At 42.4% G+C, this 20,721-nt stretch overlaps 1 protein-coding gene across 1 annotated transcript in view; it reads left to right on the forward strand.

Annotated features, from left to right (window-relative positions):
* The first annotated feature begins 16,884 nt into the window (after positions 1 to 16,884).
* Positions 16,885 to 20,721, forward strand: part of LMX1A (LIM homeobox transcription factor 1 alpha) — a 122,721-nt gene continuing 118,884 nt past the window's right edge. The window contains exons 1-2 of the mRNA XM_088481635.1: positions 16,885 to 17,014; positions 17,548 to 17,620. Coding sequence (XP_088337761.1) covers positions 17,557 to 17,620 — 64 coding nt within the window. The 5' untranslated portion in view covers positions 16,885 to 17,014; positions 17,548 to 17,556. The remainder of the gene's footprint in view (positions 17,015 to 17,547; positions 17,621 to 20,721) is intronic.

The following is a 20,721-nucleotide window of genomic DNA, read 5'->3' on the forward strand; positions in this document are numbered from 1 at the left end:
CACACATCAAACTAGTTGGCTGTTTGGAACAAAAACTGGTACTGTATGGGAGTAAACGACAATTGACTGTATGCTCCAAAACTCAAGAAAACAGACAAAAACATTTGTTCAGACAGCCGGTTAAATCTGTTTGAATCTTGCTAGAGTAATTTCTGTCTTTACACCACTGAGGGCCACATTTATCAACTCATTTTATCATACGCAACAAGTTTTAAAACATGCTGTGTATAATAATGGTGCTTCAGCCAATCTATGTGAAAAATGACAGTTGGGAGCTGATTGGCTGGAGCATCATTTATCTTATGTAATGACTGAGTTTTAAAACTTGTCGCATATGATAAAACTCGTTGATAAATGAGGCCCTAAATATGTATGTGATTGTTTGCTGTGATTATTTTAAAGTCATACTTGCCGACTTTTCTGTCCCCTCCTCCGGGAGAAGGCATCCAGGTCGGCCTAGAGGGGGCGTGGCGGCTGTATAGGTGGGCTGTGCAGGGGGCATGGGGATGGCCCTGTCCCGCGCTATACAATGCTGAGATCACAGGCATGGCTTGGCTACAATGACACGATTCAGCAAGAATCACATCATCACCCCCCCACCAGACTGCCCACTTGTACTCTGCACAGGCATTGTATAGTGGGGGGCATGGCTACAATGACACGATTCAGCAAGAATCACATCATCGCCCCCACCGGACTGCCCACTTATGCTCTGCAAATTCGTACGCAGCTGGAGAGACCCTGGTGTCCCAGGTGAGACGCTGATTCTGAGACAGCATAGGCTTGCTCAAAGATTCTTTGTGTGATCGATGTTTATGATGTTTTCAATTTTGTGTGTAAACTGCGAATGTGAGATGTCAGAGGCGAGCGTCTCTGTGCAGAAGACGACGGGTGAGTAATTAGCATATTTTCGCAAGTCCACTGCTTACGGTATGACAGCAGCGACGGGCACTGCGTGCTTCTCTGATTCAGGCCCAAGGTTAGTTGAGTTCCCCCCTCTGAGTTAATCAACACACCTTTAAAATGGTTTGAAGATCCATACACACAGAATAGCTTCAGTTCATGAGCTCTCTCCATACTTCAGTCAGTGGGCTTTATATATCAGTGTAGTACAACATCACCCTATCTAAGGAGTTACCGTTGGTAATAACCATGAACATTAATTGACACATGCAGAGGCGTATTAAGAGAGGAGCGGGCCCATGTTCACTCCCTGTCCGGGCCCCCGCCTCTCTCCCCGGCTGCCATCAGCGAACTGAGAGCAGCAGTAGACTCTATGCGCATGTCACCGGGGTGACATGCACATAGATTGGCTGATTGGCGTCTCAATACAAATCCAAATGGCAACAACATTTGCATATTTTCAAACAGCAGCTGCTTACGGAATCACAGTCGCAACCACATTTGCGTCCATCTCTGAATCAAACTCATAGTTCAGTATACTGCAAGGAATCCTGGGTATTCTAAAAAAATTATATCAATACACAGGGTTACGTCTGCAATGAACTCACGTTGTTTTTCGTACGAGACATGAGAGAGAGATTCTGAAAGGAAGATGGACACAGGTATTCAGGGTACAAATTAGGTACTTTTATTCCAAAAGAGTAGTCACTGAAACATATATATATATTATTATTTATTTTTTTTGAGAAATTTATTTTCTTGAATTTGACAATAATAAAGGCAGTAACATTCAGGTTATTAACAATATGGAAATGGTATCCACAAACAATTGCATAATATGAATATAAAGGGGTCTATTCAAGAAGCAGTGTAAAGACTGGAGAAGTGTGCCAGTGGAACAGTTGCCCAGCGCAACCAATCAACTTTGAGGTTGCATTTATCAAGTACGTTCTATAAAATAATAGGTAGGAGCTGATTGATTGCCATGGACAACTTCTCCACTGGCACACTGCTCCACACTTTTCACTGCTTCATGAATAGACCCCAAAATTACACAGACCATAAAATACACGATACCAGAGGGGCAATGTCTCAAAAAATGTTATGTTTTGATTAGTCCAATAAACAAAAGGTTTGGGATCAAGACCAGGAAAGAACTACTTGTTGTTCCATAGAGGGGTCAAGGGGAGACGATTTTGGACCATGTAGAATGCTCTATTACAGTAGTCCCAGATCAACAGGGAGAGGTGAAGGGTGGGAGGGAGACTAGAGTCTATGTCTGGGCAGCATCCAATAAAGTGAGTAGGGAGAAAGGAAGTTGACAAGATGAGCTTCAAGATCGTCCCAATCTCTTGAATGAGAACTGGCATGCGCAAGAATCGCTTGGGTGAAATATTTATAAAAATTCGGGAGGCCTAAACAAATGTCTCAAGTGTGGTAACATAGTATCCGAAACCTCACTCTGGGTCTCCTGCCTGACAAGATAAATTTAGATACTAAGCGCTGAAAGGTGGTCATGAAAAGGGAAGGGACTTTAACTGGGAGCGTCTAGAAGAGATATAGGATCTCAGGAGAACATTCATTTAATGATGTTGACCGTGGCCAACCCAAGATATGAAATGAGTCCCCCAGGACCCTAAATCACGCCAAATTTTCTCTAAGAAGGGAGGGAAGTTTGCAGCTAACAGTTTATCGTAGGAACTGGTGAGCTGTTCTCCCAGGTACTTCAGGGAGTGAGCGCGCCAGCGGAAATCATAAGTACTGTACTTTGCAGCTGGAGACTCATGATGTGGTCGATATGTAAAGCGAAAACTTCTGTCTTATCTGAGTTATTCTTAAAATTGGATAACTGACCATACACACGAATTTCATCAAAGACCACAGGGAGAGAAGAGGTAGGTTGGGTTAAAGTGAGCATGACATTATCAGCATATTAGGCTACTTTATGGTTAGTCGGGCCAACTGGAATACCAGTGATGTTGGGATTGCAGCGCAGTCTAGCGAGAAATATAATTTTTTTCTTTAATATCATTATAAGAAGTGATAATTTACAGGGGTCTGTTACCAGGGGCAAAGCTTAATTTAATCTGTGGCATCATAAAAAAGTGTAAGCTTGCCAACAGTTTGTAAATTTACTGACAAGTAAAAATGGATGGATCTCTTAATCCTTTAGTAAGTATCCAATGTATTACTGATGCTACCAAAAAAGATTTACCAACGCCATCATTTTGAGATAATGTCAACTTAAACAAAAAAAAACTTTTTTTTAACTCTCCAAATGATTCTATTTAGCTGTTGTTTCATGTTGGAGAATTTTTGTTACAACCTTACAATGTGTCAGTGAATAATTGATGTAATGAGTTATTAATTAAAAAAACATAATTCCAATAATAGTCGAATCAGGCCATCACTTTTATGTTTACAAAGGTGAGGTAAAGTGAACCCAATACAGTTGTTAGTATGATTCTGAGGTAATGTGCTTTAGTGAACAAATTAGGTTAATAATATTGGGGCATATTCATCATCGGAGGCCGTATGGCCCCTGATGATTAAGTATTGAACTCGCTGTGAGGGATACTTAAGTATCCAACTCGCAGCGTAGAGTAGATTACACCGGAGCAATTCATCATTGCTCCGGTGAGGGGACAGCTGCTCCGAAAAGCAGCTGTCCCCTCGGTTAGTATCACAGCTACAGATGTAGCTGCGTTACTTACCTCCTCCCCATTGGCCCAGCTACGCATGTGTGACCCGAGGTCACGCATGCGCACGGTATGAATGGCCCAGTAACTAAACCATGCAGAAACTAGTGTCTCTGCATGGTTACCGGGCCATTTATCGTTTGATGAATAGACACCATTGACAGGATTCTTGTTGTCTATGTTAGTATGGTGCTTATTTACCTGACAGTCACCATAGTGATAACTAAAAGTAATACAAAACTAAGTAAATTAAACTGAAAACTAAACAAATAAAAGTCACTTAATATATGACAATGCAGATCTGAAGTCATCTGGCACCTGATGTCCCCTCATTCAGAAAATGGAGAGGCTGAAACGTGTAGTGATAGTCATTGTAATTTGTCTAAACAATAACAGATTTGGTGATGAGGTTGAGCAATTTCATTGCATACTGTAGTGTGTGCGCAAAATTAGTTACACTGCAAGAGTAATGGGTGTTCCCACAATGGCAAGTCCCTGCGACCTAAGGTGACCTGCTAAACTGAATGTCATTTTTATACTATTAGAAAACAAATTATGGATATTTATTTTGTCATTATTTAGGTTACATCCGCTCCAATGTGGAGTTTTTATCCTGGCTGTCATTGTGTGAAAGTCACACAAATGATACAACTCCCCATCTTGGATAAGCAAAACAAAGTCAAATTATTTTTTAAACATACAAAAGCAATAAAGAAAGTACAGGTCATCCAGTGGAGCGTTCGCAAAAAGCCAATCAAAGGTGAATTGCTAGCGAAGGTTATAGTTATGTTCTACTTGCACCTGCCCCTGACCTCCCATCCCAGGGCTTTGTGGGCGATACAGTCGCTGCCCCACTTCCCTTACTTCTGGCTAGCAGGGTGCCTGGAATGACACCCTGCAGCCAGGATTGCTGCTGTTGTGTCCTTTGGATGCTCCAGACAGGCTCCCTGCAGTCTGAACAGCTGATCGGAGCGTCTTTCGATCAATGCTGCACTTACCGGTGCTGGTGGCCCGGCCCCCTCTGTGTGATGTCATGACATAATTTGCTCAGGGGGCAGCACCAGCACAGAGCAAATTTGAGCTGTTACAGCACTCGTATGGATAAATACATTAACCAGCATATGAACAAGACAACTTCTGAGGAGGTGTTCAGTTTTACTCCTTGTGATGGGATGAGCTAAATGGTTTATGCTGACTCTTGTAAAATGCAAGCTGAGTACAATAAGTACCTCGTATTATGCACAAATACAAAAGCAAAATTCTGTGTTGTGAGTTAAGATATTTTAATGAGCCTCAAGGGGGGGAGTGTGCCCAGCTAGGGGTGTAGTGCCAATTCATGGGGTGCCTTTTTACCTGGATAAAATGACCTATTTTAGGACCCAAAAAAGAGTCGGAAATCAGGCCTTGAATAATACTTTGCAATGGAATGTCTTGCCACCATCAAGATGGCAACTTTCAATGGGCTATACAGGAAACTGCCTATATAGCAAACTAATATAAGTGTAACACATGATGATAGTTGCTGATCCTATAACTTTAAAACATAAATAAGTCTTCAACAAGCAGTGTTTTACCACTGAAATTAATTGAGGGGATCATCCTCAAGTCAGAATAGGCTGGACTTTCAAAATACTGTAAGTATTATATTTTAGCCATTATATCCATTGCAATATTGGTGAACAATTCTGTAAAGTCTTTGTAAAGAGATCATTCACAAAAGTAGATGTGTGCATGCAGCAGTCAGACAGGTGTATTCAATACTGCACCTCTGCAATTTATAAATGACTCTTTTTGAGTTATGCTGGACAAATATGTACCCTTTGGGTCTGATTTACTGAAGAAAGTGCAGCTAGAAGATGCAATTCTCTACCTCGGAGTCAGCGGAGTGGAATGGAGGTCAGCCCGCACAATGAATAGCTTAACCAGGAATTGGTTTATTAACCAGGTAGATCAGCAGGATGTGAGACAACACAGGCTTAATGCAGCACAATGCAGGAACATGCAATGGGAGATCCAGCCAGAAGCGGGTTAATGCAGGTGGCATGTGGTATTTGTAGTGCGCATCTGCAGGTACATGCAGTGGGCTTGTAGTGTGGCCAGTGGTGGTGGGACAGTGGTGTATAGTGGCAAGGCCACTGCTATACGTGCCACCGGTATCTCTAAGGCACGGTCTTAGTAAGAGAGACAGTCAGGGGCCCCCTCTATCTGTCTGGAGGACAGAGAAAGAAAAGCATGCAGTAAGGCGAGCATGCGCAGAAGGCACACCTCAGTTACTATGGGGACTCTGTCATATGCGCAGAAGGCACACCTCAGTTACTATGGGGACTCTGTCATATGCGCAGAGGCACACCTCAGTTACTATGGGGACTCTGTCATATGCGAAGAGACAGTACACTCCACAATGGCAAAAGCAGGCAATATTTTTACATTTGAAGATGGGAGGTAGAACTGCGCTCTCGTTGACCAGGGGGTGGTGTGTTGTGGTTTCGGGGTGCTGCACCTTTGTGTGGGAGTACCTTTCCCGCACTGAAAACGTATGGGGGTAGGGGGGGTAAGGTGCGCTCTTCCTGCTAGTAATGGTGATGACTTGTGTGTGTTTGTGAGTGGTGTTAATTAGAATGTTTCTTCTGGTGGTGGTGATGTTTTGGGAGTGAGGAGGGTGTGATTGGGTATGGAGTGTAGTTTGGAGTAATGTGAAAAGGGGAATGGAATAGGATCAAAATGAGGCCAGCGAGACACAGTAATTTTGGGCAAAATCTTTTATTGAGTAGTCACAATGCTGCTCTGTTAAGATCCCGGGCAGGTGGGTGGGGTTCAGTGATGAGTGGTGATGAGACTGGGGAGGTAGGTGGACCCTTTTAGGGGGCTCCTTCCCGTGCGGTTCAGTGACCTTGCACGTCACCCCTGCTGGACCTATGGTCGACAGTCTAGGAAGTCTCGGGGGGTGGGGGGATTTGCAGAGAGGGTTGGAACACCTGTGCGGTGTCCCGCGTGTTGGTGTGAGTCTTGGCAGTACTTACCTACCGGTAGGTTTTTTGTTATGGTGATGTAGGTCGACGTTGCGGCCGTTGCAGATAGGTTGGAAGCTGCAGGTTTGTTGGTGAGCTGGATCAGCGTGTTGCTGGTGTGCTGCAAGTGCACGGCTGTTCTGATTGGTCTGCGGAGGTCAGCCACCGTAGTATGCAGCTGAAATTGGCTCTTGGTCGTGCCGCTGGTGGTGCGGAGCCAGAGGTGTGGATGGGTGAGCTGCTGGGAGGCTGGGTTGCAGCGTGTGTGCTGGGACCACCCCTGGGGGGTGGTCTGCCCGGGATAATGATTAAAAAAAAAGCCAGGGAGGAGGGGGGATGTGGAAAGTGTGACCGGGATGGAGCTGGTCACTGGCAATGTTGGCTGGGCGGACTTGCGGCCGGATGTGCGGGATGCTCTTATCACTGACGGTCCCTCGTGGAAATGGGGATCGACGGTGGAGACACCCCTGGCCAGGAGTGAGTTGCTGAGCAAGCCTGGGAGCAGGAGGGGAGAGGGGCTGGTCCGGGGTGGAGCCGGTCACTGGAGGTGTGAGCAGTGCGGACCAGCAGGCGGGTGGGCTGAGAGCTTTCTGCACTGGTGGTCCCTTGTGGGGATGGGGATCTTTAGTGGAGGTCAGCCTGGATCGGTGTCGGGTTTGATGTGAGGGTCTCCAACGCGTTTCGGCACAGGCGCCTTCTTCAAGGAGGTGTGATCTACTCAATAAAAGATTTTGCCCAAAATTACTGTGTCTCGCTGGCCTCATTTTGATCCTATTCCATTCCCCTTTTCACATTACTCCAAACTACACTCCATACCCAATCACACCCTCCTCACTCCAAAAACATCACCACCACCAGAAGAAATATTCTAATTAACACCACTCACAAACACACACAAGCCATCACCATTACTAGCAGGAAGAGCGCACCTTACCCCCCCTAACCCCAATATTTTTACATTTGTATCACAACATGGTTCGTCCAGGTGCAAATTTATAACCTTTATTCAGATTTTCTCTTAACTCTAAATAAGGCCACTTTACCTGCAAGAAGTAATGGAGGAAAAGCTTGGAATATGTTACAGGCTGACAGAGGCATCTAACAACTCTATGGGCCTCAAAATATTCACCTCCTATCTATATGTTTGCATACTTGCCATCATATGGCAGATGAGAAGAAGGACCATCTGCTCGAACTAATAGGGAACACCTGCAAAAGGGGTGTGGTCCCATGGTAAGGAAGCATGGCCATGCATCATGTCCCTGTTTCCATCACTCTGGGGGTGTGCCCAGTGCTCTCCGAGCTGCTAGGCTGCCCCCAAGCTCTCCCCTGCACTGTTATGCCACGCACATGCGCACACCAGGGTGCTCCCCCAATCTTTTCCCACCTCGCAGAGCAGGACACTGGGGCCCGCGGGTGGGACAGCGGGATAGTGCCTGAAAAGCAGGACTGTCCCACCCAAAGTTGTATATGTTATATGTTAGTGATCCAAATTATTTACAAATTACATAAGCACAGCTACATAAGTACAGAGAGACTGATTCAGATTTGGGAGCAAAGCAATAGAAGGACTAACTTTGCACCTGGGGAAACCAGTGGTGGAAACATATGTATTTATTTTTATATTTTTGCATGCAGGGCAAGTACTGTCTGTCTATATATGTCGCCCACAAATGCTGGACAGCTTTATTTTTCTACTGCAATTTATTTTTGAGCTAAGACATGCCCCACTTAGGGCCGTATTCAATTAGAAGCGAAAAGCCGTTGTCCGCGAAAAAAAGTATTGCCGATTGCGTCTTTTCACCAGGTCGGAACCAGGGGCATTTCTAGTGAGGAGGGGGCCCATGTGCAGTCTCCGTCATGGGCCCCCTCCTCTCCGTTCGGCAGTCGGCAGCTCACTGAGCTGTGCGCGGCCAGTGCCGGAGTCATAGACTCTGGGCACTAGAGTTTGCCCAGAGTCTATAGCACATGCACGCGCCGACGTGGGACTCCGGAGAGGTAAGTATATTATGAGTGCAGGGTGTGCAGTGCAGGGCCCCCTGCACCCATTATACATACGCCCTGGTCGGAACTTATCTCCATGTTCAATTTCAGCCGGTTTTCACATACGCGGAGAGTCAATACAATGTAATAGGCAAAAAAGATTCGCCTCTGAATAGCAGGAGAAAAGAAGTGCAACATTTTTATTTTGGGGTGCAAAGGTGGGGAAACCTCTCAGAACCCTTGGGACAGCCCCCCAAAGGACACCTGTGTCAAAATATCCTGTGGAAAAACTTAAGAACACCCCAAAAAAGTACTTTCATTTTGGGGGTGAAAAAGCACAAAGTGGGCGGGACAAGTATAAAAACTAGCGAAATAGACTTCTTGGGGGTCTGCAAGGATGGGTCAGGTGTTTTTATGATTGCAGGTGATTGCAACAGGTGCATTTTTCACGTTATTTTAAAAAAAACTTCACTTTAGAGACTTTAAAATATGCTAGCATCCATTTTCAAGTACCCCAAATATGACAGGACTACTTATTTTCACCAAAAATACTGCTTTATGCCATTCTTCACCACTTGTGCAAAGACGCTAATGAGGCAATTGAAACAACTTAAGCACCTCAAACAGTTTTATTAGGGCTATTCGGAGACATCTATATTGTTACTGCATCTTTTTGGGGGGTTCAGGCTGGTTTCCCCAATTCTGACAGCGCTTTCTCTCTGTTCTGAATTTGGCACTTGCCGTTTGAATACAGCAAATAGCGGGGACGCGCACGATAAGTTTCCGCGTCCAAAAGACGCGATGTCGGCGAAAAGTCCAGCAGGCAAAACTTTTCCGTGGGTGTGAAGCTAATTGAATACAGCCCTTAATCTAAATCTCTGTACATTTCATATCTGTCCCACCTACATGCTTTTGCCGAGATGTTGCTAATTTTTCTGCTTTGCTCCCAAATCTGAACCAGCCCCATTGTCTGTAAATTGCTTCTAAAGATATTTTGATTGAGTGATCTAGTAGCTCCAGATTACCTTTCCTTATCTTTGGACCATTACGTATGCACCATTAAATGAACAATAACATTTACTAGTTGAATACCTGTCTTTTCACAAATTATTGGTCAGGGAGTGAATATGTATGAAATGTCAAAGAGTAAAAGTGAGTTAGTCTTGAAAGGATAGGACCAGCAGCGGCTCTTATTTGCATCCCTCGGGGGGTCTGCTCGCCAGAGCCGTAACTAGACTTTTTAGTGCCCTGTGCCAGAGAGAGCATTGGCGCCCCCCCATCCCATTTTTTAAATAGGGACATAAGATAGTGCACCTGAAAAGGGGTCATGACTTCATGGGAAGGGCAAGGGAAGAGATAGGGGAGGCCAGGAGATGCTGAGGATGATACAAGTGAGAATGATAATAAACAGGAAAATTGACAGGCCCAAACAGTGCCCCCTGCCCTGCGGTGCCCTGTGCCATGGTACAGGTCGCACTACCCTAGTTACGGCCCTGCTGCTTGCTGCTCTTCTCTCTGCCGGTTTGTACAGCCAGCTTCTGTGCATGTGTTGGATAACGATCCTGCACATGCGCACAAATTGACTAGCAGCCCAGGCTTCTAGGGACTGCATCATCCGCAATCCCTTGCAGCCAGATAGACCCGACATTATAGCAGGGTAGTGACTTCCTATTGGAAGCACTCTCCCTGTTAATTGAAGTCCAAACTGGCAGTACCCAGGGAGAAAACACCTCCCCGTGGGGCTACCTTTCCAGATGTAATTAGCAGGGAGTCTCTGTGGGTGGTGGATTTACTAGGGGGCTGCAATCCTGGATAGGACTGATGTCCAGTTTGACCATACTGATGGTCAGATTTGATTAAATATTCCTGTTTGGATGATTTGGTCAGCCTGTGTCTGCGGTCTGGCAACAGCGACACATTCTGTGTCACAGAGGCCTGACCCAGAGTCCCAGGAAGGGAGGGAGGGAGGGGGGTACTAATTACCCAGGCTCGGGCTTGTTGTAATGGCCTGGTGGGAGCCCGGGTCAGCTGCTAAAGGGGACAAATACATGGTGCTGCAAGCAATACTATTTAAAAAAAAAATTAGGGGGTGTGGTGACCTTACCCGGATTTGGGCATGCCCTTCCAGTGCCTGGGCCTGTTGCCGCTCTCGGTGGCCCTACCCTGACCACAGAAACAGACTGAAAGCTGTCATCGTCAACCTGCATTTACATCATGCCAGCTAATGATCTAATGAATTTAGAGCAAATTATAATTGGGCTTCAAGGTAATGAAGTCACACATACTGTATGCAGAGATATTATTCCATTTGCCCAATATCACAGCTTGTATGGCTAGCATAAAGATCACCTTAATGAAGTTAGAGATAAAGGGGCCTATTCATTATCAGGAATCAATAGACGGGGATGCGAGTCGTGGCGGTGGATACTTAACTACCAGAGCAATTCAGTATAGCTCCATTGTGGGAACAGCTGCTCCGAAAATCAGCTCTCCCTGCAATTCATAACACTGCTACCAAAGAAACAGTGTTACATAGCCCTTCCAATCTAGCCCACTGGGTTCACGTATGCGCACAGCCACAGGGCTTGCTGGATCAGTAATTATTCCACCTGTTTCCACAGATAGAAATCCTGAAAACATGACCTGTTGAGAGTACTTCAGGACTTGAGTTGAGAACAGCACCTTCACAAATAGATGAGTAGAGAAGCCAGTGAGATGCCAACATTATTTTTGTTATAACTGAAAGGATGATGAATGAAGGAGAAGTAGAGAAACATGCCTTCCAAAAATATGTCTCTGTACTGTCTGAATATTCTTCGTAACCTGTGATGCGATACTAAGAATGCTTTGCTAACAGTATTAAAACATTGAGGGATATTCAATTCCAGGCGAAAAGTCCTGTACTTTTCACATGCTGGATTTTTCGCCTACATCGCTGGTTTTCAATGCAAAAAAATATCGCGCGCGTGCCCGCTTTTCCCTGTATTCAATTAGAAATCAGTGAAAACGGGACCCAGCGAAACTCTAACATGCGCAAAGTACTGTCAGATTTGGGGAAATCAGCCTGACACCCCCCAAATGATGCACTGACATTGGGGAGCACTCTAGATACCACCAAATAGCCCTGCTGAAGGTATTTGGGGTACTTAAATGCTCTCAATAGCTGCTATTGAGCGTCTTTGCATAAGTGTTGAAGAATAGCTTTTAGCAGTTTTTTTGGCTCAAAATAAGTAGTCCCAGCAATTTTGGGGTACCAGAAAATGGGTCCTAGCATATATTTAAGTGCTAAAATCTTAAAAAATTCACCTGCCGCCAGCACCTGCAAACTTAAAAACACCTGGGGCATACTTGGGAACTCCTGGAGTCTATTTCGCTAGTTTTTAAGTTTGTCCCCCCAACTTTGAACTTTTTCGCCCCCAAAATGAAAGTACTTTATCGGGGTGATCTAATTAATTTTTTACATTTTTTTATGCAGTTTACCTTTAGGGGACTGTCCCAAGGGTGCTTTGCACCCCAAAATCTCAAATCTGCACTTTTTTCCGACACCTATTCATAGGCACAACTTTTTCGCAGATCCCGCACAGGCGAAAAGTCTTCGGAATTGAATACGGAGGAAAATTTTTGCATGCCGAATTACGTCACTCGCGATACCTTTCCGCAAAAACTGACTTTTCGCACCTAATTGAATGCGGCCCATTGTGTAGTGATACAATTAAGAAAATGTGTTATTTACTATTACTTAATAGCAAGTATAGAAATTGATTTCTTATATCTGCACCCAGTTTTTGCCCAATCTCATTATAAACTTTGCATATATATAATCGATTTTGTATTGACATATATATTATATATATATATATATATATATATATATATATATATATATATATATATATATAATCTATCATGTAATATAACCACAATTGTACTAAAATAGGTATATGGTAAACAGCAGACCAAAAGTAAGTGATTAATATAAGTTTGCTTGAAGCAATGCTCCGACCCTACAGTTTATTCTGTTTATATGTTCATCTTAGCATGCAGTATGGGAAAAATAATTATTAACACAATGGGTTCTATTCATCATCACTTAATTTCTACAAAAGCAGGTGAAAATGAAAATTTTCATCTGCAATTTGCAATTGTAGAAATGAAGGGCCTGATTCAGACCCGCTCGCAAGCGCCTAGCGCTCACAAGCGGGTCGATGTTTGGCCCCAGCGCAAGCGCCGCCTCCGTGATGTCAGTAGTGGACTTCCTGCTCTATTAGAGCAGAAAGTCCACTCGGGCTTGCGGGAGCCGAGAACCTCCCGCAGGGTCTCGCTGCAAGCCCGATGGTCGCGATAATCACGACCATTGCCAGGCCGCTCGCACTAGCTGTGGGTGGTCACCCACAGCTTTGCGAGCGGCCTGGAGGCTGAAACAACAAAAAAAAATGCCCTGATTCAGAGCGAGCCCACGCAAATAGCGTACGCCTCTGAATCAGGCCCTAAGTTTTTGGGCCATTCACAGATATCTCCTGCTTATGACCCGCTGTTCCCATAGACTAGTATAGGGACAGAATTCATCGAGCTTTGAAAATAGAATATTTTCGGAGCTTGATTGCGGGAGCAGTCACCATCTTCAGATGGCGAGTGCTCCCACTACTTGCATCTTCCCTATGGGAAGAAGACCCGGGTCACGAAAAGGGATCCTTTCGGTTCCCTCCGCCCCTGTCTGGCTCCTTCCGCCAGATGTCGGGGGTCTTTTGCGCATGTGTCACCTGTAGGTCACACATGCGCACTTGTCTCACTGCACCGAAAGGAGCAGTAAAGCGCTTCTGGGACACAGCTGATTTTCAGATCAGCTGCCCCCGCGCCGGAGCAATGACGAATAGCTCTGGCACTTGCATCGAGAAGAAACATTAATTATCGGACCCCGATAATTAACATGTTGAATACAGAGAGAGAGAGGGGTCTATTCAGCAACAGTGAAGATGTTGCCCCGAATATTATCGGGTAACATCATCACGATGCTTTATCAATTATTACATTTTATGTAAGTTATTCAGCTATTATTATATTGCAGGGACAGCGGTTGTATTACCATGCTATCCCTGCGATGTTACAGAAAGCATTGTATTAGGGTTTCCAAAAATAATATTGTCTGTTTCTGCTCCTGCGCATGCTCAGTCATGTACTGTCATTAGTCTCCGTGCCTGCTTTGCGGTGACCATCGACGGAAAAGTCATTCTAGAGCCTGTCAAAACTGTCCAAATTTATTGAAATGTGTACACAGGCTTTATATTAGTCTGTGTACATTTATATTTATGTGCTTTTATATTTAAAATGTATATATACATTTATATATACATTTTAAATATAAAAGCACATAAATATAAAGCCTGTGCACACCTTTCAATCAATTTAGGCAGATTTGACAGGCTGGAGATGCACTTACAGTTGGTGGTCGCCGACAGAAACTGGGCGGAGTTTTAAGACCCTGCAGGGACTTATGGGAAAATCTCCCTCTGTCCCTGCAGTTTTCAGGATATGTAAGGATTTTATTCATATAAAGCCATTCTGAGATGGCATTATATAAAGTAAATATTTTTCCAGGAATTTAATTATTTTTGCTTTGCGGAATAGCAAAAAGCGTTGAAGCACTGTAGAGATCAATGGCTGATCCCTACAGTGCGGTACTCTGCAATATGGGAATTAGTGGAGAAGATAATTGTGTTATCTCCTCTATTAACCCATTGCTGAATAGTGAACTTACTTAAAAAATGCGGAAATTATAGTTTCCGCATTTTGTGTAAACAAATAATTGCTGAATAGACCCCAGAGAGAGAGATAACATATATGTTCTCTGTATTTTGTTGTATTGTATGGTCTTTGACTGTATTTGCATCTAATTATCTGTTACTGGTGTAATCCACGTTACCTGAGGATCAAGGTAAAACATAGAGATGAGGGGAAAATTAGCACTTTTCTTTGGTGGATTTTGGCCTTTAGGTCTCCCAGTGCACGGTGTAGCCCATAGGCTATAGCGGCTAAAGCCATGTTCAGATGGAGTTAGCTGCGGGGGCCAATATCTGGAATGCATCGCATTCCAGATATTGGTAAATTTGGTAGCATCGCACCCCCCATAGAAACCTACAGGGGAGGCAGCTGCCAGCGGCAATGGAGGTATCACAGCAGGTATCAGAGATACCTGCTGCGGTCCCTTCTTAATACATATGGGTGATACTTAGTATCTGAGGTAAACCACCAAAAACGGGATAAATGGGCCCAGGGCCGGCTCCAGGGGTCGGAGCACCCTGTGCCGGCTCTTTACAGTGCACCCCACCATCGCGACCGAAAATGGGGGGTGGCCTAATTACCATAGGCCATGCCCCTATGTGATATTATTTGGAGGCGTGCCCACATGGCATGCCTCCAAATAACGTCAGGCTGGGGGGAGCCTCACTAGCTGGGCTTCCCCCAGCCCCTCTCCCGTCACTGAAATGATGCCGCACGCATGTGCGCAACATCCATTCAGACTCCGGGGTCCGGCACCGCTGCATAGCTGCGGCGCTGGGGGTCCCAAACCTCCCAATTTGACCACCAGTGAGCCATTTCAGCCCACAGTTAGAACAGCGGGACAGTACTATCCCACTGAAATTGGGATGTTGGGGAGGGGTGCGCCCTCTATGGCTGGTGCCCCTGTTCGACCGCAATGGTCGAACATCCCTAGGGCCGGCCCTGAATGGGCCCCTCAGTAACTGATTGGCTCTAGGACTTTTGTTGTTCTGCCCCAGCTATACAGTACTACCCGAACCACACCACAGAGCAGAATAAATAAACCATACTCGTCCCAGCTTTATTCATAAAGTATAAATTCCACTAAATGCAAATGTATAATTATAGTGTATGGAATGGCCACCCATGTAATGGTGAGACATAAGCGATAGCTGAACCTAGGACCATAAATGAATCACCGGCAGAGGAATTGCAAACTGTAACATATTATAGAAGCTGAAATGTGTCCTTACAGCCCGTGATCTGAATATGCTCAGTCTTTAGAAATCATATCAGAACCCATTCTGGCGTCTCCATGTAGCTGTGTACAATTGCATTTTATGTCCCCGGGAACTATATGCCATTAATTGGCAAGGTATGCTGGACTTGTAGTTCCATGAAAGTTGGTGGCATGCAGATTGGCTACATCTCTTCTATACAATTGCCATTAAATCATGTTATATCTGCTTAATAGTCTTAAAGGGTCTATTTTCTAATGGGTAGACCCAGAGTGTGTCTAACTCTTCTTTTTTCTGCTGTGATTTCATCCATTGGTGAGCACTCATCATATTTGTGATTAGGATAAATAACTTTGTTTGCACTAGTCAGTTTATACAGCTGATGATAAGCAGTAGGGACAGGCATCCATCTGGTAAATCTTTAACTATAATAAAGGGGCTATAGTTAGTTATAGTTAGTTAGTTATAGTTAGTTGCATATTAGATTCTTCAGGACTATAATTAGTTGCATATTAAACCCATCAGGACTATAACATTAGCTTTACTTTACGTTGCTTGATTTACTCACGTGTACAAAGCTTATATTTGTCTGTTTTTATGTTGCACATAGCCAATAAATTCTATTTAAAAAAAAAGTAATTTATTTTAGCAGCTGGTATCTATCTATCTATCTATCTATCTATCTATCTATCTATCTATCTATCTATCTATCTATCTATCTATACACAGTACTGTATAACTATATATAGCTATTATGCCTCTTAATTCCATGTTGCTATAATAGTATCTGTGCCTCTCCCAGTAGAGTTGCAGCGAGTGTTAAGCTCCTGGCAGGTGACTTGCATTCATTCCTGGAAATATTTATCAAGTGAAGGCGGAGAGTTTAATAAATGGATAAGAAAGAGAAAAACATTCTGATGAATATCAGAAAAATAAGAGGGGAACTGAGAGGCTGAGAGAGTTGGAAGAGTGTAGAAAAGGAAAGATTGCAGCTGAAAGAGGAGGAGAGGCGGGGTGGCTGTGGGAGAGGAAAGACAGAAGGAAGACTGGAAGGAACATCAGGAAGTTTGGAGGGAGAGAGAGAGGGAGAGAGGGAGAGAGAGAGCTACACATGATGAGCACAGGACGAAATAAGAGGATGAGATGAGGGACGACATGTGGCTGGCAGGTAAGTAATGAGAGTGATAGATGTATCGCCACTCCCCGCATAGCCAGGTGATAACCGGGGTAGTCCCTCCTCAGGCCAGCAGACTGCATGCTCTCCGCAGGCTCAGTGACCAGTGTCAGAGGCTGGTGACACAGCGGGGCCGGGCTCCTCTCTAACCTGCACCCGGGAGGAGGAGGAGACACGTCTCAGGACAGAGGCAGCTCCTTATAGCAGGATCACATCCCTAGCTGTCCTCCTACTGGCATATACATCATCTGGGTAAGTGGCTCAGGGATACCAGGATTTACTCTGTCTCACATCAGTATTACATCAAGGGCAATTATCTACAGTATCTCTGTCATCATTCTCATGCTCTGTCAGGCTATACTGAAGATTATTTAAAACAAAACTTTTATACATATTTGCAAAGCACTGAGAAGCGTTAAATGAGCTTTTATTTCACAAGCAAGAAGTAACCTGAAAGTTTAATATAAATCTGGTGCTGTTTACTAGATTTGAGAGTGTTTTTCAGTAAGGATCATATATATATATATATATATATATATATATATACATATATTTCAGGTGGGGTTTAATGTACTGTTTTCCAAGTATATTACGCACTTGTAAAGACAGATAATATTTAATCCATTAGCAGAGGCAAATGTACTGTGCATTGATAATGATGGAATATTTTTAAGAGTAAAATTAAATTGAATCTTAAACATAAGATGCTATAGCTACACTGTTGTAGAATGTATGACTATTATGTAATAATATACATGTAATAATAGAGTATTTGGTTCCCACAGTGTGACACAATGCTTGATGGGCTGAAAATGGAGGAGAATATACAAAATGTCATTGACAACTCAACTTTATTTGGTAAGGGTCAGCGGTGTCCTGTACTCAGGTATATATAGTGTATTGGATCCAGCTTGTGTGCCCTTAGATGATAAGGATCAGCTGCGGCTTGTGCGTTTTCTCAGGGGAGAGTTGTGTGTGTTCTAAAGCAAATTATTAATATCAGCGGCTGACATCGACGCTTAACATAATGTAAATTTAAAATACTATAGAGGATACATGATGATATCAGTCTCATTTTAATAAAAAAGGAAACATCTCCAAACTAAAATAATGTATCTTTTTTATGAATAATAAATTTCATATTAAAATGTACATGTGGAATGATTTGAAAGTCAGATAAACAAGAATTATGTGCATCAAACAACTTTACACACGTATGTGTGATCTAAATTATACAATTAAACGAATTAAACATGGGACAGTTATAACAGACAAGGCAAGATGTTTATCATATTACTATTTTATGCATTATGATAATTCATGACAATTTATATTATATGTGCAGCTTAAACTAAAAGACATATATGCATTAGAATAGCTCGGATAGATAGATAGATAGATAGATAGATAGATAGATAGATAGATAGATAGATAGATAGATAGATAGATTGATTGATAGATAATCTGTGAGATTGTAAAAGGTTATAATTTGAGATACACACTACACATTTTTTATCGTGTCCATTGCATAACTTTTGTATATTCACAAGGGGAAATGTCAGAAATATTAGTGATATCTCCCTATTTAAGCATTTTTAAAATTTGATTCACAATTTTCTCAGTGGCTATACTCTTTTTTTAATGTCCTTAAATGTGAAATGAGACTAGCGACACTACTATTAATGGGTAATAATTTGAAGAAAAATGTATTAACATCGAAATTGACAGACGCAGAAACAACATAAGACATAAGACAGACAGACAGACGTGGTATAAAGCGCCTCCCCAACTCTCCAGTTATTGCACACTCCGTAATAAAGCTCTGCACTTGGGTTCAGGAATCGCACCTCGGGCTCAGCACATTTAATAAAGAAGATTAACCCTTTCCTTATCGCGTGCCCAGAGGTGACATCTATTATCTTTTTTATGAGATTTCTTGTGGTTCAAACCAAATCTCTACATCAAAGACAAAACAAAGACTATATATATATATATATATATATATATATATATATATATATATATATATACACGTATATATATATATATATATTTATAAATGTCATATATATATATATATATATATATATATTATATACACAATGGAGATGTGTCCACACTCACGTCATGTTATCACAATTTGCTGGGGTGACCTAACCCATAAAGAACCACCCAGGTTCTTTATACAAAACAGAAAAATAGGGGTGCACTCACCAGTCTTCACAAAAAGTTCTCTTTATCCCAAATATAAAAGGTGTCACACCTTTTATATTAGGAATAAAGAGAACTTTTTTGTGAAGACTGGTGAGTGCACCCCTATTTTTCTGTTTTTTTATATATATATATATATATGTATATATATATATATATATATATATATATATATATATATATATATATATGTGTGTGTGTGTGTAAGTCACGCACGCAAACACAACCATATCACTAAATATTTATGCACGCAACAACAGCTTTTGTATGTATAGTATATCGTTTATACATGCTCACGAGTAGTGTAGTAGGAACCTGCATAGTTATAATATATGCATTTAGCAGTGTTATGTATAAAAGTGCGTAACTTCATGTTTCAGTTTAAAATATACCCTTTATACTATATAAAAGTAGAAATAATACTATGATTTATACAACAGCCGTTAATAAATATTTAACCAGACAATATTACATGTAGTGTAATTTTTGTGCATGCAGGTAACAAAATAAACATCGTTGATTAGATAGATAGATAGATAGATAGATAGATAGATAGATAGATAGATAGATAGATAGATAGATAGATAGATAGATAGATAGATAGATAGTGTATTAAGTGTAAAGCTCTGCAATTTTAAAACAAAATTAATGTATGGAAAGGTTACTGTACTTTGTAGTATCTCCTAAAAGAAAAAGCTGATACCGTATGCCTAATTACATTCTCCACAAAGTAAATCAGATAAGTGTACACAATAATCCTTGCGGTCGGCAAAGAAAAGAGAGGTGTATGATATATATATATATAATTATATATATATATATATATATATATATATATATATATATATATAATGATATCTCTATTTAGCAATGCACGGTATAGTGTTATCCAATCCATTGTATATTCTTCCATATTATTATGTTTTACTAGAAACATTCCACATTTCCATTTAACAAGATAAACTGTATTGTTTAAAAAAAACATGGAGGAAGCGAGTAGTATTCATTCCACCTGCTATCTTATATTCTGGAGAACAGGCTGACAGCGAGCAGTATATCTTCCACCTGCTATATTACTTATATATACTGGGGAACAGGTAGGGAGCGAGCAGTATATCTTCCATCTGCTGTAATATACTGTATACTGTCTGGGGAATAAGTAGGGAGCGAGCAGTATATCTTCCACCTGCTGTATTACGTATGTATACGCGGAAACAGGTAGGAAGCGAGCAGTATATCTTCCACTTGCTGTCATACAGTATAAACTGGTAATAGCAAGCAAGTGAGCAGTATATCTTCCATCTGCTGTAATATACTGTATACTGGGGAACAGGTAGGGAGGGAGCAGTATATCTTCCATCTGCTATATTATACTGTATACTGTCTGGGGAATAAGTAGGGAGCGAGCAGTATATCTTCCATCTCCTGTATTACGCATGTATACGGGGAAACAGGTAGGAAGTGAGCAGTATACCTTCCACTTGCTGTCATACAGTATAAACTGGTAATAGCAAGTAAGTGAGCAGTATATCTTCCATCTGCTGTAACTGTAATGTACTGTATACTGGGGAACAGGTAGGGAGGGAGTAGTATATCTTCCACCTGTTATCATTCGGTATATACTGGTAATAGCTAGTAAGCGATCAGTTTGAATTCCACCTGCTGTATTATATACTCGGGAATAGGTAGGAAGCGAGCAGTATATCTACCACCTGCTTATTATATTGCGGAGAACAGGTAGGAAGCGA

The sequence above is a fragment of the Taudactylus pleione genome, unplaced genomic scaffold, assembly GCF_031769625.1.
Source record: "Taudactylus pleione unplaced genomic scaffold, aTauple2 ptg000017l, whole genome shotgun sequence".
NCBI lineage: Eukaryota > Metazoa > Chordata > Amphibia > Anura > Myobatrachidae > Taudactylus > Taudactylus pleione.